This window comes from Thamnophis sirtalis, unplaced genomic scaffold (assembly GCF_051295495.1).
Source record: "Thamnophis sirtalis isolate CommonGarterSnake01/CBP01778 unplaced genomic scaffold, rThaSir2_p1.2 scaffold_4, whole genome shotgun sequence".
NCBI classification, from domain to species: Eukaryota; Metazoa; Chordata; class Lepidosauria; order Squamata; family Natricidae; genus Thamnophis; species Thamnophis sirtalis.
In genome coordinates, this window is record NW_028261384.1 from 127,928,204 (window position 1) to 127,943,832 (window position 15,629).

The window sequence follows — 15,629 nt, forward strand, 5'->3', positions numbered from 1 at the left end:
TTGCCTTGCATATCACTTGATGTGATGACACAAGAGAATAATGCAGAATAGACAAATTGGAGAGAGAGTGGGGAGGAAGGAAGACAGGCAGAAACGAAGGAAGAAACGAAGGAAGAAACGAAGGAAGGAAGGAAGGAAGAAAGAAAGAAAAAAGAAAGAAAGAAAGAAAGAAAGAAAGAAAGAAAGAAAGAAAGAAAGAAAGAAAAAAAGAAAGAAAGAAAGAAGCCATATATTCTGAAAATAACCAATATGCCTTTATTCATGGGTTCTGGCATAAATATTTGTTTCACTTCTTTTTTAGTTGCTCCTTCGTATTCAAATCAGGTCTCAGAATAATGATATAGCACTTGGGGGAAAAGATGCAGCCCAGTAATCCAGCTGCTGAAGCCAAAATAGAGAAGATCTCCACAGCAACCACATATTTCCCCTTTGTACTCAGGTAGGTGGGAACAAATGACACCCAGACACTGCAAAAGACCAGCATGCTGAAGGTGATGAATTTGGCTTCATTAAAGCTATCAGGTAAATTCCGTGCTTGGAAGGCCACTGTGAAGGTGACAGCAGTTAAGAACCCCATAAAGCCAAGCATGGTATAAAACATTGTGGTTGAACCTTCATTACATTCCAAGACAATTTCTTCAACCATGGAGTGCATGTCTGAATCTGGAAATGGGGGAGAAATTGCCAACCACACTGCACAAATGGTGAATTGAGCCATGAAAACAGATAGCACAATCGTGTTGGCCATCCTTCTCCCCACCCATTTCCTCATTTTGGAGCCTGGCTTGGTGGCCATGAAAGCAAGAACTACTATGGTTGTTTTACCCAAAATGCAAGAAAGGGCTACAGAGAAAGTGATGCCAAAAGTAGTTTGTCGCATGAGACATTTCACTTGATCAGGTTGCCCAATGAAGAGGAGAATACAAAGGAAGGAGAGCATGAGAGCAATGAGAAGAATGTAGGTGAGGTTCCTGTTGTTGGCTTTGACAATGGGAGTGTCCTGGTGTTTAATGAAAATTCCCAGTATTATGGCCGATATGAAAAAAAAGGAGACTGCAATCATTATCAAAGAAATTCCCAATGGCTCTTGGAAAGTTAAATAAGTTACAGATTTTTGAAGGCATTTATCTTGACCCTTTGTTGGAGATTGATCCTCTGGACAAGGAAAGCAATCACTTAAGTCTGGGGGGAAAAGAACAAATAAGATTCTAGTACAATGATGTAGAACCACCATTGTTTTTAAGCATGAAGAATTAATAAGAAATTGAGCCTACTAATGTCCATTGAAATAGCTGAGTCATTTTTTAAAAAAAATATTGTGCAGTGCAATATATTATATAATGCAGAGTTCAGTTTGAATAAACCTTAATTTATACAGCTACATTAATGATCTGTCTGTCTGTCTATCATTATATAAAATACCTGTCAAACAGCATTAAATATCTCACTGAAATATGAAGAAGCTTTTCATTGCTAAACTATAAACTAAAGGAAAGCTCAAGCTTTTCAGCTACAATAATACTTATTAAAAATTCAGTCCTATTTCTATTTATTAAATTATTGATATATTCAATGTATTCCTTTGCTTACCCATTTGGTCAGCAATCTTGCCTTCTGGACAGCGTCTACAGTCATAGCAGCAAGATAATTTCCCTTCCACTTTTACCTTGCTGTAGCCAGAAGGACATTTCTCATTACAGATGGAAAGGGGCATTGTCTGTTCATAAATAAAATCAGAATTCTTTCATATGAAGAATTTATCTTTTGGGGATGTTGAGTCTACACATACCCAAAAGATACACATCCTAATTCAAGCCTCTATGTCCCCTTTCCCCATTTTTTTTGTTTGAAATTCGTTAACTCAGTTTTTCCTCAAACCTCAGTGATGAAGAAGTATGAACTTCAACTACCAGAATTCCCCAGCCAGCTTGTTGAAGCTGAGAGTTGAAGTCCACACCTCTTCAACAAATATTAACTGCTCACATTTTCTCTTGTATTCAATTGCATCTGAATGTTGGAGAACACCTGGAAATGTTCTTGCATTTTGTTGCAAGGTTTTTCATATGTGACTTGTCCCTTCTGCTTCTAAAGAGAGAGGGAGACTAGCCCAAAATCACTCAGCTGTCTTTGGCCATAAGATAGAATAGAACCCATAGCCTCCCAGTTTTTAGCCTGATGCCTTAATCCAGGGGTATCAAACTTGCATCATCCGGGCGGCATCACATGACGTATCAGGACTTTTTTCCCTTTCAGTAAACTGGGTGGGGGTGGGGCCAAGCATGTCACACATCCGGCCTGTGGACCACAAGTTGACACCCCTGCCTTAACCTCTACAACAAACTGATTCACTAACTGTTCCTTAGCTTACACCTATTACATTAATGGCATGATTGTGTCAAATATAATATTCTAAAAATATATTCCAAGGAAACCAGTACCAGAATCTGGTGTGGAGTAGTTTTTAATTCTAGGGCTTGGGGAACACACTGTCTTTTCATGGGTTGATGAATGGATTCCTACTCATTCCAAGAGCTCTTTCCATGCTTCGTAGAATGTAGTGAAATACATATGTAATGAATATACTACACATGTCATCAATAAGGTTAAATTATCTTGTCTTTATTGTCTTTTCTCATATAAAGTGATTATTTGAGCTAGTGCTGCAGAACTTATATATGCTTTGTTTATATGATACTCAAGACAACATTTTATTTTAACTTTTATGAACATTTCATGGCAGCAATCTGATTTTCAAAGGTAAACTATTTATAATCTGGCTGCAACAAGGGGAATAATTAAGTTTTCTTTGGTTTTGTTGGTTTCTTTGAAGCTTGCAACTGACTGGAAAGAAATTAAATTGAACTTTTCCTTTAATGAATTGCAGAAAATATTGATCTGCAATTTGAAGTCTCTCACTCCCCTGTTTTCAAAAGATGCTGATTAATTGAAGAAGGCGGGGCTTAGCAGTGAGAAGACGGAGTTTCAGGCCATTCCTGAAATTCCCCTATTCTGGAGGAATTGGATGGGTCATTTTTGATCCTAGCTGTCCTGGAGAGACAGTGAAGGTTTGGGGAGATCCAGTGACCTCAGAGACATTCGCAGGTCTCGGGGGGGGGGCTTGGAATTTAACCCCTTTTGCCAACCCTTTCTGGATTAGCTGTATGCTAACCAAAACTGCAGGTAGCCCCTAAGAATGGTAGAAGTGATTTCAACTGGTAAGCGGATTTTATTACTCAAAGAGAGATGGTCCGCATTAAAATCTAAGCTAATTGAAACCAAAGAACAGAAGAATCTAGCGGCGAATTGTTTTTTTTTAATGGATTTATGGCTGGTGGTTACCCTATTTCTTAAATGTTTTTAATGCTGTTTACATGGATAAAGGAAAGTTTACTTTACTTCAGCACTCCCTCAGGCTCTCCTTAAGTGGGCTGTAAACCAATTTACTATAATTTGGCTTCTTATAACTTGACACTTTTACTGCTTGACTGTGTTGGTCTAAGATCAGATAAGATTGCATAGCTCCCAGCGTGTCCTTACTGGCAAATATCTTCTGCGTCACATCATGGCATTTATACTTGCTTCAAGTGATTCATTTCAAATGATTTTTTCCGCTTTTCAAAAGTTGTTTGATACATATGAAAAATCTGAAAAAAAACCTGGACTATCTATTGTTTTTAACATTAAAATATGAAGAAAAGAGTGAGAACGTCGAATGTTTGAGTGCTCCTGAAATTCAAATGAAGAATGTCAGAAAGGAAGTCTCTCAACTTGCTGACACATCGGGCGTCTGGTCTACTTCCGAGGCAGAAAGAGAAAGAGTTGCAACACTTGAAAGAGGGGCAGCCATACAGAAAATTTATCTCAAAAGACAGATTGCAGGAGGAATGAGCAGCATTAAATAATCTATACTTTATGAAACATTATTTGCAGAATTTTCAATACCACCCTTGAAAATCAAAGACAAATTGAGTGGAACAAGCCAAGGACAACGTTATTACACCAGAGGCACCCTAAGCAAAAAGGTGCGAAGATATTTCTGTTTGGACTTGCTTATAAAAACATTTGGGGAGCTTGTTTTAAGAATGGCAATAGGACTAAGGAAGTTTTGCTATTGGAGAGACATAGGCTGACAGATTGAAGAATACAATTGAAAATTAGCTAAATCTAATTACTCTTATTTGTAATAGATATAGCTGAATAATAATTGATATTGATAGTAATGTATATAATGTGGAGTTGATATGAAAAATAATAATTGGATATGAGAAAGGAAGGTTGGCAATATTTTTGGATTATATACAAGGGTTATTAATCACAATAATTATCACTATTAAAAAATAAAATAAAATATATACAGTTAAATGTTAATTAATATGGGGAAAATGTTATGATATATGATATAACTACATAAAGAAGGGAGAATGATAATAAACTATACTGCATGGAAGATGGAATTTTTGGTATTAAATATTATGGATGTTCAGCTAAAATAGGATATGAGGATTTGATGTTAATAGAGGATTTTACAAACAAGTAAATGAAATGTCAGCAGGTGTTATGGGTTAATTCTTTGGCATAGTTAAGGATGAAGGATGTTTAAATAACTGTAGTCAACTAAAAGTGGAGGTAAAATGATGTTAATATGGTAAACATTTGAGTTAAGATATTTGAATTAATATGAATTAATGGAAGAGATGCACCAAAACATGTTGTAACCAGCTGATATACTTTTTTTAATATAATATATACCTGTGTTCTTTTTTTGTTTTTGTTTTGTTTTTTTCTTCCCTGCCTTGTCTTTTGTTCTTTTTGTCTTTTGTCTTTTGTATTGTTTAAGATTATTATTTTTATTAATATTTTTAAATAATAACTACAGTCAAATGAAAATGGATATATGATAATGGTGATATGTATGAATATTTGAGTTAAAATGCTCGAATTAACATGAGTTATGTTTGTTGACTGTGGAGGAGATGCACGAAAGTTTATTTGTGACCGACTGACACACTTTCTATAGTATGTAAAGAAAGATGTTGCACTTGTTTTAAATTAATTTTTTTTTAAAAAAATTAATAAAAAAAGATGCTGATTAACATAACTCTATATGTAAACCTTTTTTGTCCAGAATTTAATAACTTGGGGAATATATGCTATACATTTATTATAGCAATAGCAGTAGACTTATATACCGCTTCATAGGCCTTTCAGGCCTCTCTAAGCGGTTTACAGAGAGTCAGCATATTGCCCCCAACAATCTGGGTCCTCATTTTACCCACCTCGGAAGGATGGAAGGCTGAGTCAACCCTGAGCCGGTGAGATTTGAACCGCTGACCTGCTGATCTAGCAGTAGCCTGCAGTGCTGCATTTAACCACTGCGCCACCTTGGCTCTTTAAGCTGAACTGTCTGTGAAGCTGTTTGTAAATCCATTTCCCTCTTGGAAGTTTGTTGCCATTTTAGAAAGCAGTTTTCTGTTTTCTTTGTTGATTGGTATATGTTTTTTTAAGTATCTACCTTTCCTTCAACAATTTTTATTTATTTTATATTATTTATCAAATTGTATGCCTCCTATCTTGCTATGGACAGCAGCTCTGGGTAACATTTATGCTTAGTATGCAATCAAATCCCTTCACTTGGAATAGCATAACTAGTTAGTTAGTTGGTTAGACAGATAGATTGTGTCTCTAATAGAAAGTCTTTGTTTTTACAAAGAATATCTGCTCCCTATTTTATCACTTTCAGGGGTGGCATATACAAATTTAAATCTAAAGAGATGAAATTACAAAGCTCTTGGTATGCCTTTAAAAAAATATTTTCATTCTGTTACAATAAATAGTTTCTTTCCATTAAGCTATGTCTGTCTATTGAGATTCTCAGTCATACAGGTCTTGGTTGTCCCAAAGCTGCATCTACAAGAGGCAACTGGACTTTGTGTTTTTTTCTTTGAAGACATTTCGCTTCTCATCCAAGAAGCATTTTCAGATCTTAGAGCTGAAGAAGCTTCTTGGATGACAAGTGAAACATCTTCAAAGAAAAACCAGAAGTCCAGTTGCCTCTTCAGAAAGCATGTTTGGGATTACACTATGTATGTTTCCAAAGTGTCATTGTTTTATTACTGTAGTTAAAAACATTCCCCCCTACTTCAAATTCAATTGTCCATTATGATGTTCAGATAGGGCTCAGTACTTATAGATATTACAAAATGTGGGCCATGAACATATTTACAGACCCCTTGAATCCTGGACATAAATTGTTTCAACTCCTACCCTCAAAACAGTGCTACAGAGCATCGCACACCAAGGCAACTAGACACAAGGAGAGGTTTTTCATGAACGCCATCACTCTGCTAAACAAATAAATCCCTCACCACTGTCAAACTATTTACTAAATCTGTACTACATCTAATCTTCTCATCGTTCCTATCACCCATCTCCTCTCACTTATGACTGCAGGACTGTAACTTTGTTGCTTGTATCCTTACAATTTATACTGATATTGTTTCTGATTGATTATTTGTACCCTATGACTATCATTAAGTGTTGTACCTTATGATTCGTGATGAATGCATCTTGTCTTTTTATGTACACTGAGAGTATATGCACCGAAGACAAATTCCTTGTGTGTCCAATCACACTTGGTCAATAAAGAATTCTATTCTATTCTATAAAGAATCCTATTCTACTTTTTTTAAAAAAAACCATATAATTGGACTCAAATAAAAATAACATTTTTTTCAGCGCCCAAATATTCAGGGCTCTCTTCTAAGAAGACTTATAGAAGATATTGATGCTGAATGCAGAGGTGATGGTTTTGATCTCATGGATTCATTTTTATATCTTTGAATTCTATTTTACTACTTGTCATTTTATCTTATTTTATCTTAGCTTCTCTCATTTTAATGTATTTTACATTGCTTGATGCTCGTGCTTTGATATGCTCAACTGAATAATCAATACAATCTAATATTGCAATTAGTGGGATGATTTTGCATTGGAGATAAATAAAGGTTATATGTATTTAAATGTTAAGACCTATTTATATTTTAGCAGTTTATGCTCCCATCACAAATAAAACTATTGAGGCTGATAAATCCAAGGGTTGTTGTGATGACAATCATTTTATCATTTACTTCTGTGGACCAATAAATACATAATTTCCTAAAAAGTGAGAAATGAGACACACCTGGTTAAACATGGGGGGCCAAACACAATCCTTGGCAGAAATGGTGAGGAGCTTGTCCGGGGGAGCCATGGGATTGATCCTTCCAATCTGGAGTCTTAGAAAGGACTTGTTTGGGAATGTGACCCAACTGAAAATATCAAATCCAGTTTCAAATTCCCCATTGAGGCCAAAGGAAATCTGTTCTCCAGCACTGTTGTTAAATGTGACTCGCTGCAAAAAATGGTGGAGCTGAATGAAGAAACAGAAATATAAATATTAACTGGATTCTTTGAATCATATGCAGAAATTACAGTTTTTGAGTTTGGCTTATGCTCAGTAGAGATTTTCCCCTCTTCAATCTACTATGCTTGCAATTGAAAAGGATATGTTGATCACATAGATTTTTACTCAATTGATTAATCTTCTCACCTGAAAAATTGTCAATGCGAATTCCAGTGCGAAATTGAGAAAAGGAAAACATTGATAGACAACTTAGCTTTGATCAACTGAGCATTTTAGGAATTATTAATTCAGTTTTCTGGCATAAACATTCATACATAAAATAATGAGCATGTTACTCATGTTTTTGTAACTTTCTGAATGTCCTACAAACTTAATTCTGAAAATCTACTCAGTACAGCACAAATGACTTAAAAATTCAAATAATATTGCGAAAAAATTAGATTTTTACTTTTTTCCCTTTTCCAATGACAATATCAGCAATATTCACATCTATCCTAAACAATATTTCATTTATAAGTGCTAAAACAAACAGAAAACACCTACAGTCCAGTATTTTTAAGATGATCAGATGATCTTCCTAAATTTGGATTTGTGAACATTACCTGCCATGATGATTGAAACTTCCATCTTCTCTCATCTATTTTTCGACCTACTTTGCGTTTGGAGGCATGCAAGTCCCTCAGAGCATGTGCCACAGCATAGACTGCATTGTAGATGCTGTAACTATGTCCCCCCATGGTGGTCTCAAAGACAGAATTAGGAAGAGTCTCCAGCTTCTCTTCTCCAGTGCAGATCCTTTCAACATTTCCATCTGTAATATCACTGGAGAATGAGCATTCAAATGCATCTTTCCAGAAATCCCTAATGAAACCATCTTCTTTGTCAAAGTTTGGGCTTCTCTTCTGCATAAATTGTTGGAATCCTGTTAGCTCTTTTGAGTGAAGTGCAAAGGAAATTGCACCATGAAGAAAATCAATGGGCAATGTTCTTTGTATCAGAATAGAGGTGAATTCCATTTGGGCTGTCATGATCCAGACCTTGACTTTCATCTCCTTCGGAACATCATCATAATCGAAACCATAGACCATTATTCTCAAGGTCACTAAGCTTGTAATTTCAGCATTCAAGATCACTGCAATGACTGTACTCCCTGTGATCACTTTATATATTTTATCTGCCTCTTCCATCATTTCAGCAGCTGCACTACCATACATCATTTGGGGTAGACATTCTACGAAGTCAAAGCAGATTCCTCTCTCTGAAAACATGGACAGACTCTTTTGAATGAACCTCTCCTTATCTTCCTCATACAGAGAAATCATCCCAACCCATGTCCATCCAAAATGCAATAGTAAGCGTAGCACTCCTTTAAGTTGGTGGATCTCATCAGGGAACATCCATTTAACATAAAGGGCTGCTTCATCATTATTCATCAAAGGAGCTGATCCATATGTGATCTAAGTGGGGGGAAGCAGAGGAACAAAGGAAAAATAAAAATAAAGGAACAATAAAGGAACAATGCATTTGTGGTTAGACAGAAAGAGAGTTCTTGAAATCTACTTCATAACATCACATCTGCAAATTGAGTACTGCTCATCAAGCAAAAGGGACAGCATTTGATAATATTTTTCATAGCTCATAAAATTTCTCAATCATTATATAACAAATATTTCTTGCTTCTCTAAGAAGTTAACCTGTTAGAGTTATGACAAGGAATCAAACTATGAAAATAATAAATAGGTCATGAATCATCTTGCATAGAACTCACTGTAACAGCATTGCCAAAAGGCATTAAGAGTTGTTTACCTAATCTTGTCAAGCTCCTTCCCTGGTAATATTGTATTTGTCAGTCTCTATATCACTTTCTTGCTATCAGTGCCATAGTAATGCACAGAGGAGGGAGTTTCTGTATTGGAAGGGGAAGCATGTTGGAGGAGATGAAGAGGGAGTTTTGTTCTCACCATCTTCTGTGCATGCTGAATGGACTTGTTTAGGTCTGGTCAAAGTCAACCGTCTCTGCATACAAGCAATGTTCCCTCTAATTTTTTTTCAGTGTGAGCGGAAAAGTATAGTTTTGAGTGGCAAAGTTTCATGCCTGAGCACCTAAGAGAGCCACAATTTTAACTGCTGCCACGTCTGCTGGACATTTGAGCAACCTTCCAAGCGTCAAGCGCCGATTGTGAGCGAGGTTTCAGCCTGATGAATGCCAGGCATGAAAATGGGCCGCTCAAACACTATACTTTTCCGCTCACACTGGGGGAAAAGAGGCTCTCTGCTCAGGTTTTACATTGTTAGACTGGCTAGAGATAGACATGGCACCACCAGCCTGGTCCTGGCATTTTGCAAGCAACCTGCCCTCTCACATTCTTTGGAATGCAACCTATCACATTTGAATTTGATTTTGCCAATTATACTATTAAAAAATAATCCTATTATTCTAAAATATGACTAACTCAATATTAAAAACTGTAAATATTTAATGCTGATAAATAATAGCAGTAATTGTTATTTAGTATGATTAAAATCAGTATTGATATATCAATATAATATCTAAAAAATTGACAATAAACACTAAAATAACAATACAAATATATAATTTGGAATATAAATGTAATAAATATAATATATAAATGCAACATAAATGTAATAAAATAAGTTATCATGAAACTCTCCCCCTTTAAAGTAGTAAGATCAATTAAATAGTCTAGCAAGTTTGGACAATATGCTATATGTTATGTTACTTAAGAATATATATATACCTCAGAATCAGATACAACATCCACATCATTTCCAACTGAGTCAATAAAATCATATGCCATGCCAAAACTATTTTAAATAAAGATATGAAATTAATCAAATATTGCATTTATTTTTCAAAATGAATGTACATTTTTTTTTATTATTTGTTTTGTACCCTATCTTTTCTAACTAATGTTAACTTTAAAAAGATGTTACATCAGACTACAATACAAGTAATTAAATGAAGACTAAAATAAGTGTTTTGGCATATTGAGCTTTTTATATTTCTTTCTTATATTGCTTCCTTAGTTGAGAACTTGCTCCTCAGCTTACTTACGCATTAACTGTTGCTTTTATGGTTTATTCATTCACTGCTCCATCTTCAGTTTTTTTCACAGGGGGCAGGGCTTCCTTCCTTCCTTCCTTCCTTCCTTCCTTCCTTCCTTCCTTCCTTCCTTCCTTCCCTCCCTCCCTCCACTCCTTTGGCCACCAATTTTGATCCAATTCTCTCTCTCTCTCTCTCTCTCTCTCTCTCTCTCTCTCTCTCTCTCTCACACACACACACACACACACACACACGTTCTTTGGGGGGGGTGTTGAATTACTCCGCCTCACTGCGCAAAGTCCGCGCAGCATGTGTTCGGCCCCCGCTTACGCCGAATCAAATCCGCGGCCGGCGGGACCAGGGGGTTGCATTGCAAAGCCGCCAGTCCTCTTGCTTCTTCTCCTCCTTTGCCAGTGAAGCCAGCAAAGCTCCCGCTGGCGCCCCCGCCCATGGCAGCGGCGGTGGTGCCTCCCCCTCTGCTCAGAGCACCTCAGCTGGGCTCTGGGTTACCCCTGCCGCCGCCTCCACCTCTGCCGCTTTCCTACTCGCTCCCGCGGCCTCATGGCTCCTCAAGCATGGCAGAGGAAGGGGGAGGGATAACACAGGGGCCAGCTCAGGTGCTCCGCGTGGAGGAAGAGGCACCACTGCCACAGGCGGCTCATCAAAACAAGTCTGGGGAGGTCCTTTGTGGGTGGCCAGTTCTAGCCGCCTGCAAAGGACTTCCCCACGTTTGCTTTGGTAGAAATCTCTGTGCGGCAGTTAGAAACTGCTGCGCGGGGGTTTCTTGCCACGTGCGCGGCCGCGCAGCCGTGCACCTTAGAGAGAACAGTGCATACAAGATGGATGAAGCCACCTTAAGATGCACTCAAATGACACCCTTGGGGGCTGGAGATTTGACGTTCAGCTTGGGGTTGTTGAGGGGAGGAATTTGGGTAAACTTTTGATATGTACAATTTCATGCCTTTAGCCTCAGATCTTGGTTTACTTTCGTTGCTATCAGTTCATATCCAGTAAAAATACCTTTTCTCTAAAACAAAGGAGTTGGGGATTTCTTTCTTGGATTTTGAAAGAGGCATGTCTGACAGTATTGCAAACTAGGGCATACAAAACCTTTGCTAGACCAATTCTCGAATACTGCTCATCTGTCTGGAACCTTCACTGCATATCAGACATTAATACAATTGAGTGAGTCCAAAGATATTTCACAAGAGTCCTGCACTCCTCTGCTCCCAACAGAATACCTTATACTACCAGGTTTGAAATTTTGGGCTTAGACTACATAGAACTACACCACCTTCAGTCTGATCTGAGCATAGTACCCAAATTAACGACAACAATGTCCTACCTGTCAATGACTACTTCAGCTTCAACCACAACAACACACGAGCCCACAATAGATACAAACATAAGGTAAACTGCTCCAAACTCGATTGCAGAAAACATGAGTTTAATAGCAGTAGATAGCAGTAGACTTATATACCACTTCATAGGCCTTTCAGGCCTCTCTAAGCGGTTTACAGAGAGTCAGCATATTGCCCTCAACAATCTGGGTCCTCATTTTACCCACCTCAGAAGGATGGAAGGCTGAGTCAACCCTGAGCTGGTGAGATTTGAACCGCTGAACTGCTGATCTAGCAGTAGCCTGCAGTGCTGCATTTAACCACTGCGCCACCTTGGCTCTTAGTTTAGCAATAGAGTGGTCAAAACCTGGAATGCACTACCTGACTCTGTGGTTTCATCCCCAAACACTCATAACTTTAACCTTAGACTGTCTACTGTTGACCTCACCCCATTCCTAAGTGATCTGTAAGGAGCATGCATAAGTGCACCAATGTGCCTACTGTCCCTAGCCTACTGTCCCGACTTATTCATATTCATTTCCTGTATTCATAATCATGTTTATACCTATATCTATCATCTTATACATGCTTGAAAAAATAAATAAATAAAAATAATAAATATTTCTTCTCACCTGGGGAAATTTGTAGTTGCACAGAGTTGTTGCCATGTTGAGACAGGTTTTTGTACGAGGTCCTCCAATGACAGCTACCGTATTGGTCTGGTCATTACATTTGTAGTTGGGGATACATTTATCTTTTGTAGATAGGAATTCCATTGCTAAAAGATAAGTTGTATATTCCTCAAGATAGTTGGTAGCAATGTGGAAACCGAGGCTCACATTAGGTAAAATTTCAGATTGTTCATTAATCTCTTTTACAGCAAATGCCAGAGCCAAAGTGTGTTGGTAATTATGAGTGAGGAACCTTCAGTGAGAGTTATAAACTATGTCAATATATTTCTGCTTCATATTTAGACAGTTGATATTGTAAAATTTTAAATATAATTATAAACACAGACTATGGGTTCTATTAGCAAATTATAGTCCTAGTTTGTATGGATAGGGAGTCATTGATGAGAATCTGGGAAATCATTTGTAGCAGATTTCCATTTTATTTAAGACTCTTCTCTTGGCAAATTGTTAAATTCAAAGTAAAATTATACCTTGGATATTAATTTTTCAGTACTTTTCTAAGGGATTACAAAAAAAAGTTCCTCTTTTTTTACAATCCTTGACTTGTAAAGACATTTTTGTTTCTCAAATGCACTTGAGGGCTCCCTGATTCATTTCTGGGCTAAATGGAATGGGAAACAGTTCAGGATTAAAGCAAGGACATCTTTAACTTCTAAAATCATCAAGCTCTTTACTTTCAAAGTAAAATTGATTCAAATTGTCTTAATTTAACATTCTGTGCTTGAGCCAGCTGATTTTCTCTGAGTTGTGGAATTAAGAATGGCCAAATATGCCCACTGGAATTAGCATACTAACTAAACAGAACTTGGTGTTTCAGCAGAAAAATGGAAGAAAGATAGGTGGCAATAAGGGAAATAAGAGGAGGAACAGGAGGAGGAGGAAGAGAAGGACACTTACAGGTATTGGTCAAGTACTTCACGATAAGAAAGCCTTTCAAAAGTGATCTCATTTGAAAGAAAGAAGACTTGATAAATAATTGCAGCAATGATTAAGTCCCCAGACTGATAATACTTGTGAGGAATTGGAAGAGGACTACTGAGTTTGCAGTTGTAAATAGGAGAAATTAGCATCATGTTAGGGAAAAAAAGTAAGGTTAAGGTCCTGAATATAACCAACTCACTATAATATATAGTCATTGTAGACATTAAAGATTATCTCCTACGTCAACTGAGCAAGTCAATTTGCCACTCATTAACATTATCTACAGTCAATACAATAAACATTATCTGGAATTCAGACAAGGACAAATCTTTCTTTTTCTCCCTTCATGCAGTTCTGTGTTTCAGAGAAGCTATTAAAGGAATGCAAGGTCTTGATCTGGATTCATAGATGTGTCAGTTTCTCCTGAAATCCCCTTGAGAGATGGGACAATGACTATACTTAATCAGTAATCAGCACTATTACTTGCAATAGTACTGTGTTTGAAAAACAGCAGAAGGAAATATATTTATGGTGTCTCAGTAGATATTGCAATACTTATTTATTTGATTTGTCAATCATTTATGATAATAGGTGTAAGAATAAACATGAGTTTGAGTGAAATGGGTATGAATAAATGGGGACAGTAGGACAGGGATAGTAGGCACAATGGTGCACTTATGCATGCCCCTTACAGACCTCTTAGGAATGGAGTGAGGTGAATAGTAGACAGTTAAAAGTTAAAGGTTTTTTTGTGTGTAAAGTGTTTTTTTATTTTTGTTACTAATGTTTAAAACCTCTTTACAAACAAAGTGTTATCCAGTTTTTTTCCCCTTTTTACATTCTCTCTTATACTTAAGTAATTTTACATCACATTATCATTTCTAATTTCGGCCCCACATTTTCTTACCATATTTCCATCTTAAGTTTACATTTTTCTTAACAAATAAACAAAATCATTTTTGACCCTTTCAGTAAATAGTATACCAACTTTATCATTTCATTTTCTATTTGTTATTTCTAGTTTCTATATGCAGCATATATCATCAAATTCATTTTAATATAACAAGAATTTTACTTAATTGGCTACCCACACTTAACGATATTATCTTATTTAGCTATATATCATTAACAGTATCAACATATTTCATTTTCTACCAATATCTCTCTTTTTTTACCTTCCTCCTTTCCTAACCATTTTCTCTTGTTCTATCTGTCTTCAGTTTTCTTTTTCACCTCCTGTCTCCTATTCTTAAGTTCCCTTTTTTCTTTTTTTTTTCTTTTGAATATCTTCTGATTTGACATCGTGGTGGGTGCGGTGTTACTGTAGGCTCACGCCCCTGCCAGTACCCTTTTCCATTGCGCTTATTACTCATGGAAACTCAATCCTTTTGAGCACAATTACACCATCTGGGAGAAGGAGTTGCTGGCTATCAAGTGGCGTTTGAGTCCTGGAGGCATCACCTGGAGGGGGCCAGGAATCAAGTCGAGGTCTGGACAGACCATAGGAATCTAGAGTTCCTGACAACAGTGCGCAAGTTGAACCAGCGCCAGATCCGGTGGTCTCTGTTTTTTGCCTGGTTCAACTTCAAAGTGACCCACATTCCTAGTGTGCAAAACCAAAGGGTGGATGCCCTGTCCCAGAAACTGGAGTACTCTGACACTGCAGACTCACTTCCACCCCGGACAGTTCTACCTGTCAAATCCTTTGCTGCAGTTCATGAGCCCATGGACTTACGGTCTCAGATATGGGATGCACAGTGGGGTGATGAGTGGGTGGTGCAACAGAGGGCAGAGGTAGGGCCGGCTTCCCTGTGGACCTTGGATGATGACCTTTTGAGGTACCGGGATCGGATCTATGTGCCCACAGGGCTCCTCTGTGGACTTATTCTCTCCCAGTGTCATGACAATCCAGCGGTGGGACATTTTGGCCTTTTCAAGACTTTGAACCTGGTCTCCCATACTTTCTGGTGGCCCCGCTTACAACACAATGTGCAGATGTATGTCACATCGTGTGTACAGTGTTGAGAGGCCAAGTCAGCAACGGGAGCTCCTCCAGGCCTGTTGCAGCCATTGCCAACCCCAGACAGACTCTGGGGAGCCGTGTCCATGGACTTTCTTCCAGAACCTCCTCCATCTTCAGGGTTTACCACAGTTCTCGTGGTAGTGGACATGCTCAGCAGGATGGCGCATTTTGTCCTCTGTCGGAGATT

General features: G+C 37.6%; 1 protein-coding gene across 1 annotated transcript; it reads right to left on the reverse strand.

Moving 5' to 3' along the window:
• Positions 1-286: 286 nt before the first annotated feature.
• LOC148046493 (vomeronasal type-2 receptor 26-like) lies at positions 287-15,342 on the reverse strand. Its single transcript, XM_087714781.1, has 5 exons — positions 15,155-15,342; positions 12,439-12,730; positions 8,005-8,859; positions 1,591-1,717; positions 287-1,182 (listed from the first exon to the last, which is right to left on the reverse strand). Exons 1-5 carry the CDS (start codon positions 15,340-15,342, stop codon positions 287-289), a joined length of 2,358 nt encoding a protein of 785 aa, XP_087570907.1.
• Between the last annotated feature and the right edge of the window lie 287 nt (positions 15,343-15,629).

Bases quoted from the DNA above. Each gene is read 5' to 3' on its own strand.
- LOC148046493 (XM_087714781.1), bottom strand. From the start codon at position 15,342: ATGTCCCACCGCTGGATTGTCATGACACTGGGAGAGAATAAGTCCACA. The intron at 8,860-12,438 runs GTGAGAAGAAAT...CCCCCCACTTAG, and splicing joins GCAACTACAAATTTCCCCAG to ATCACATATGGATCAGCTCC. The intron at 1,183-1,590 runs GTAAGCAAAGGA...TTTTCCCCCCAG, and splicing joins CAAGATTGCTGACCAAATGG to ACTTAAGTGATTGCTTTCCT.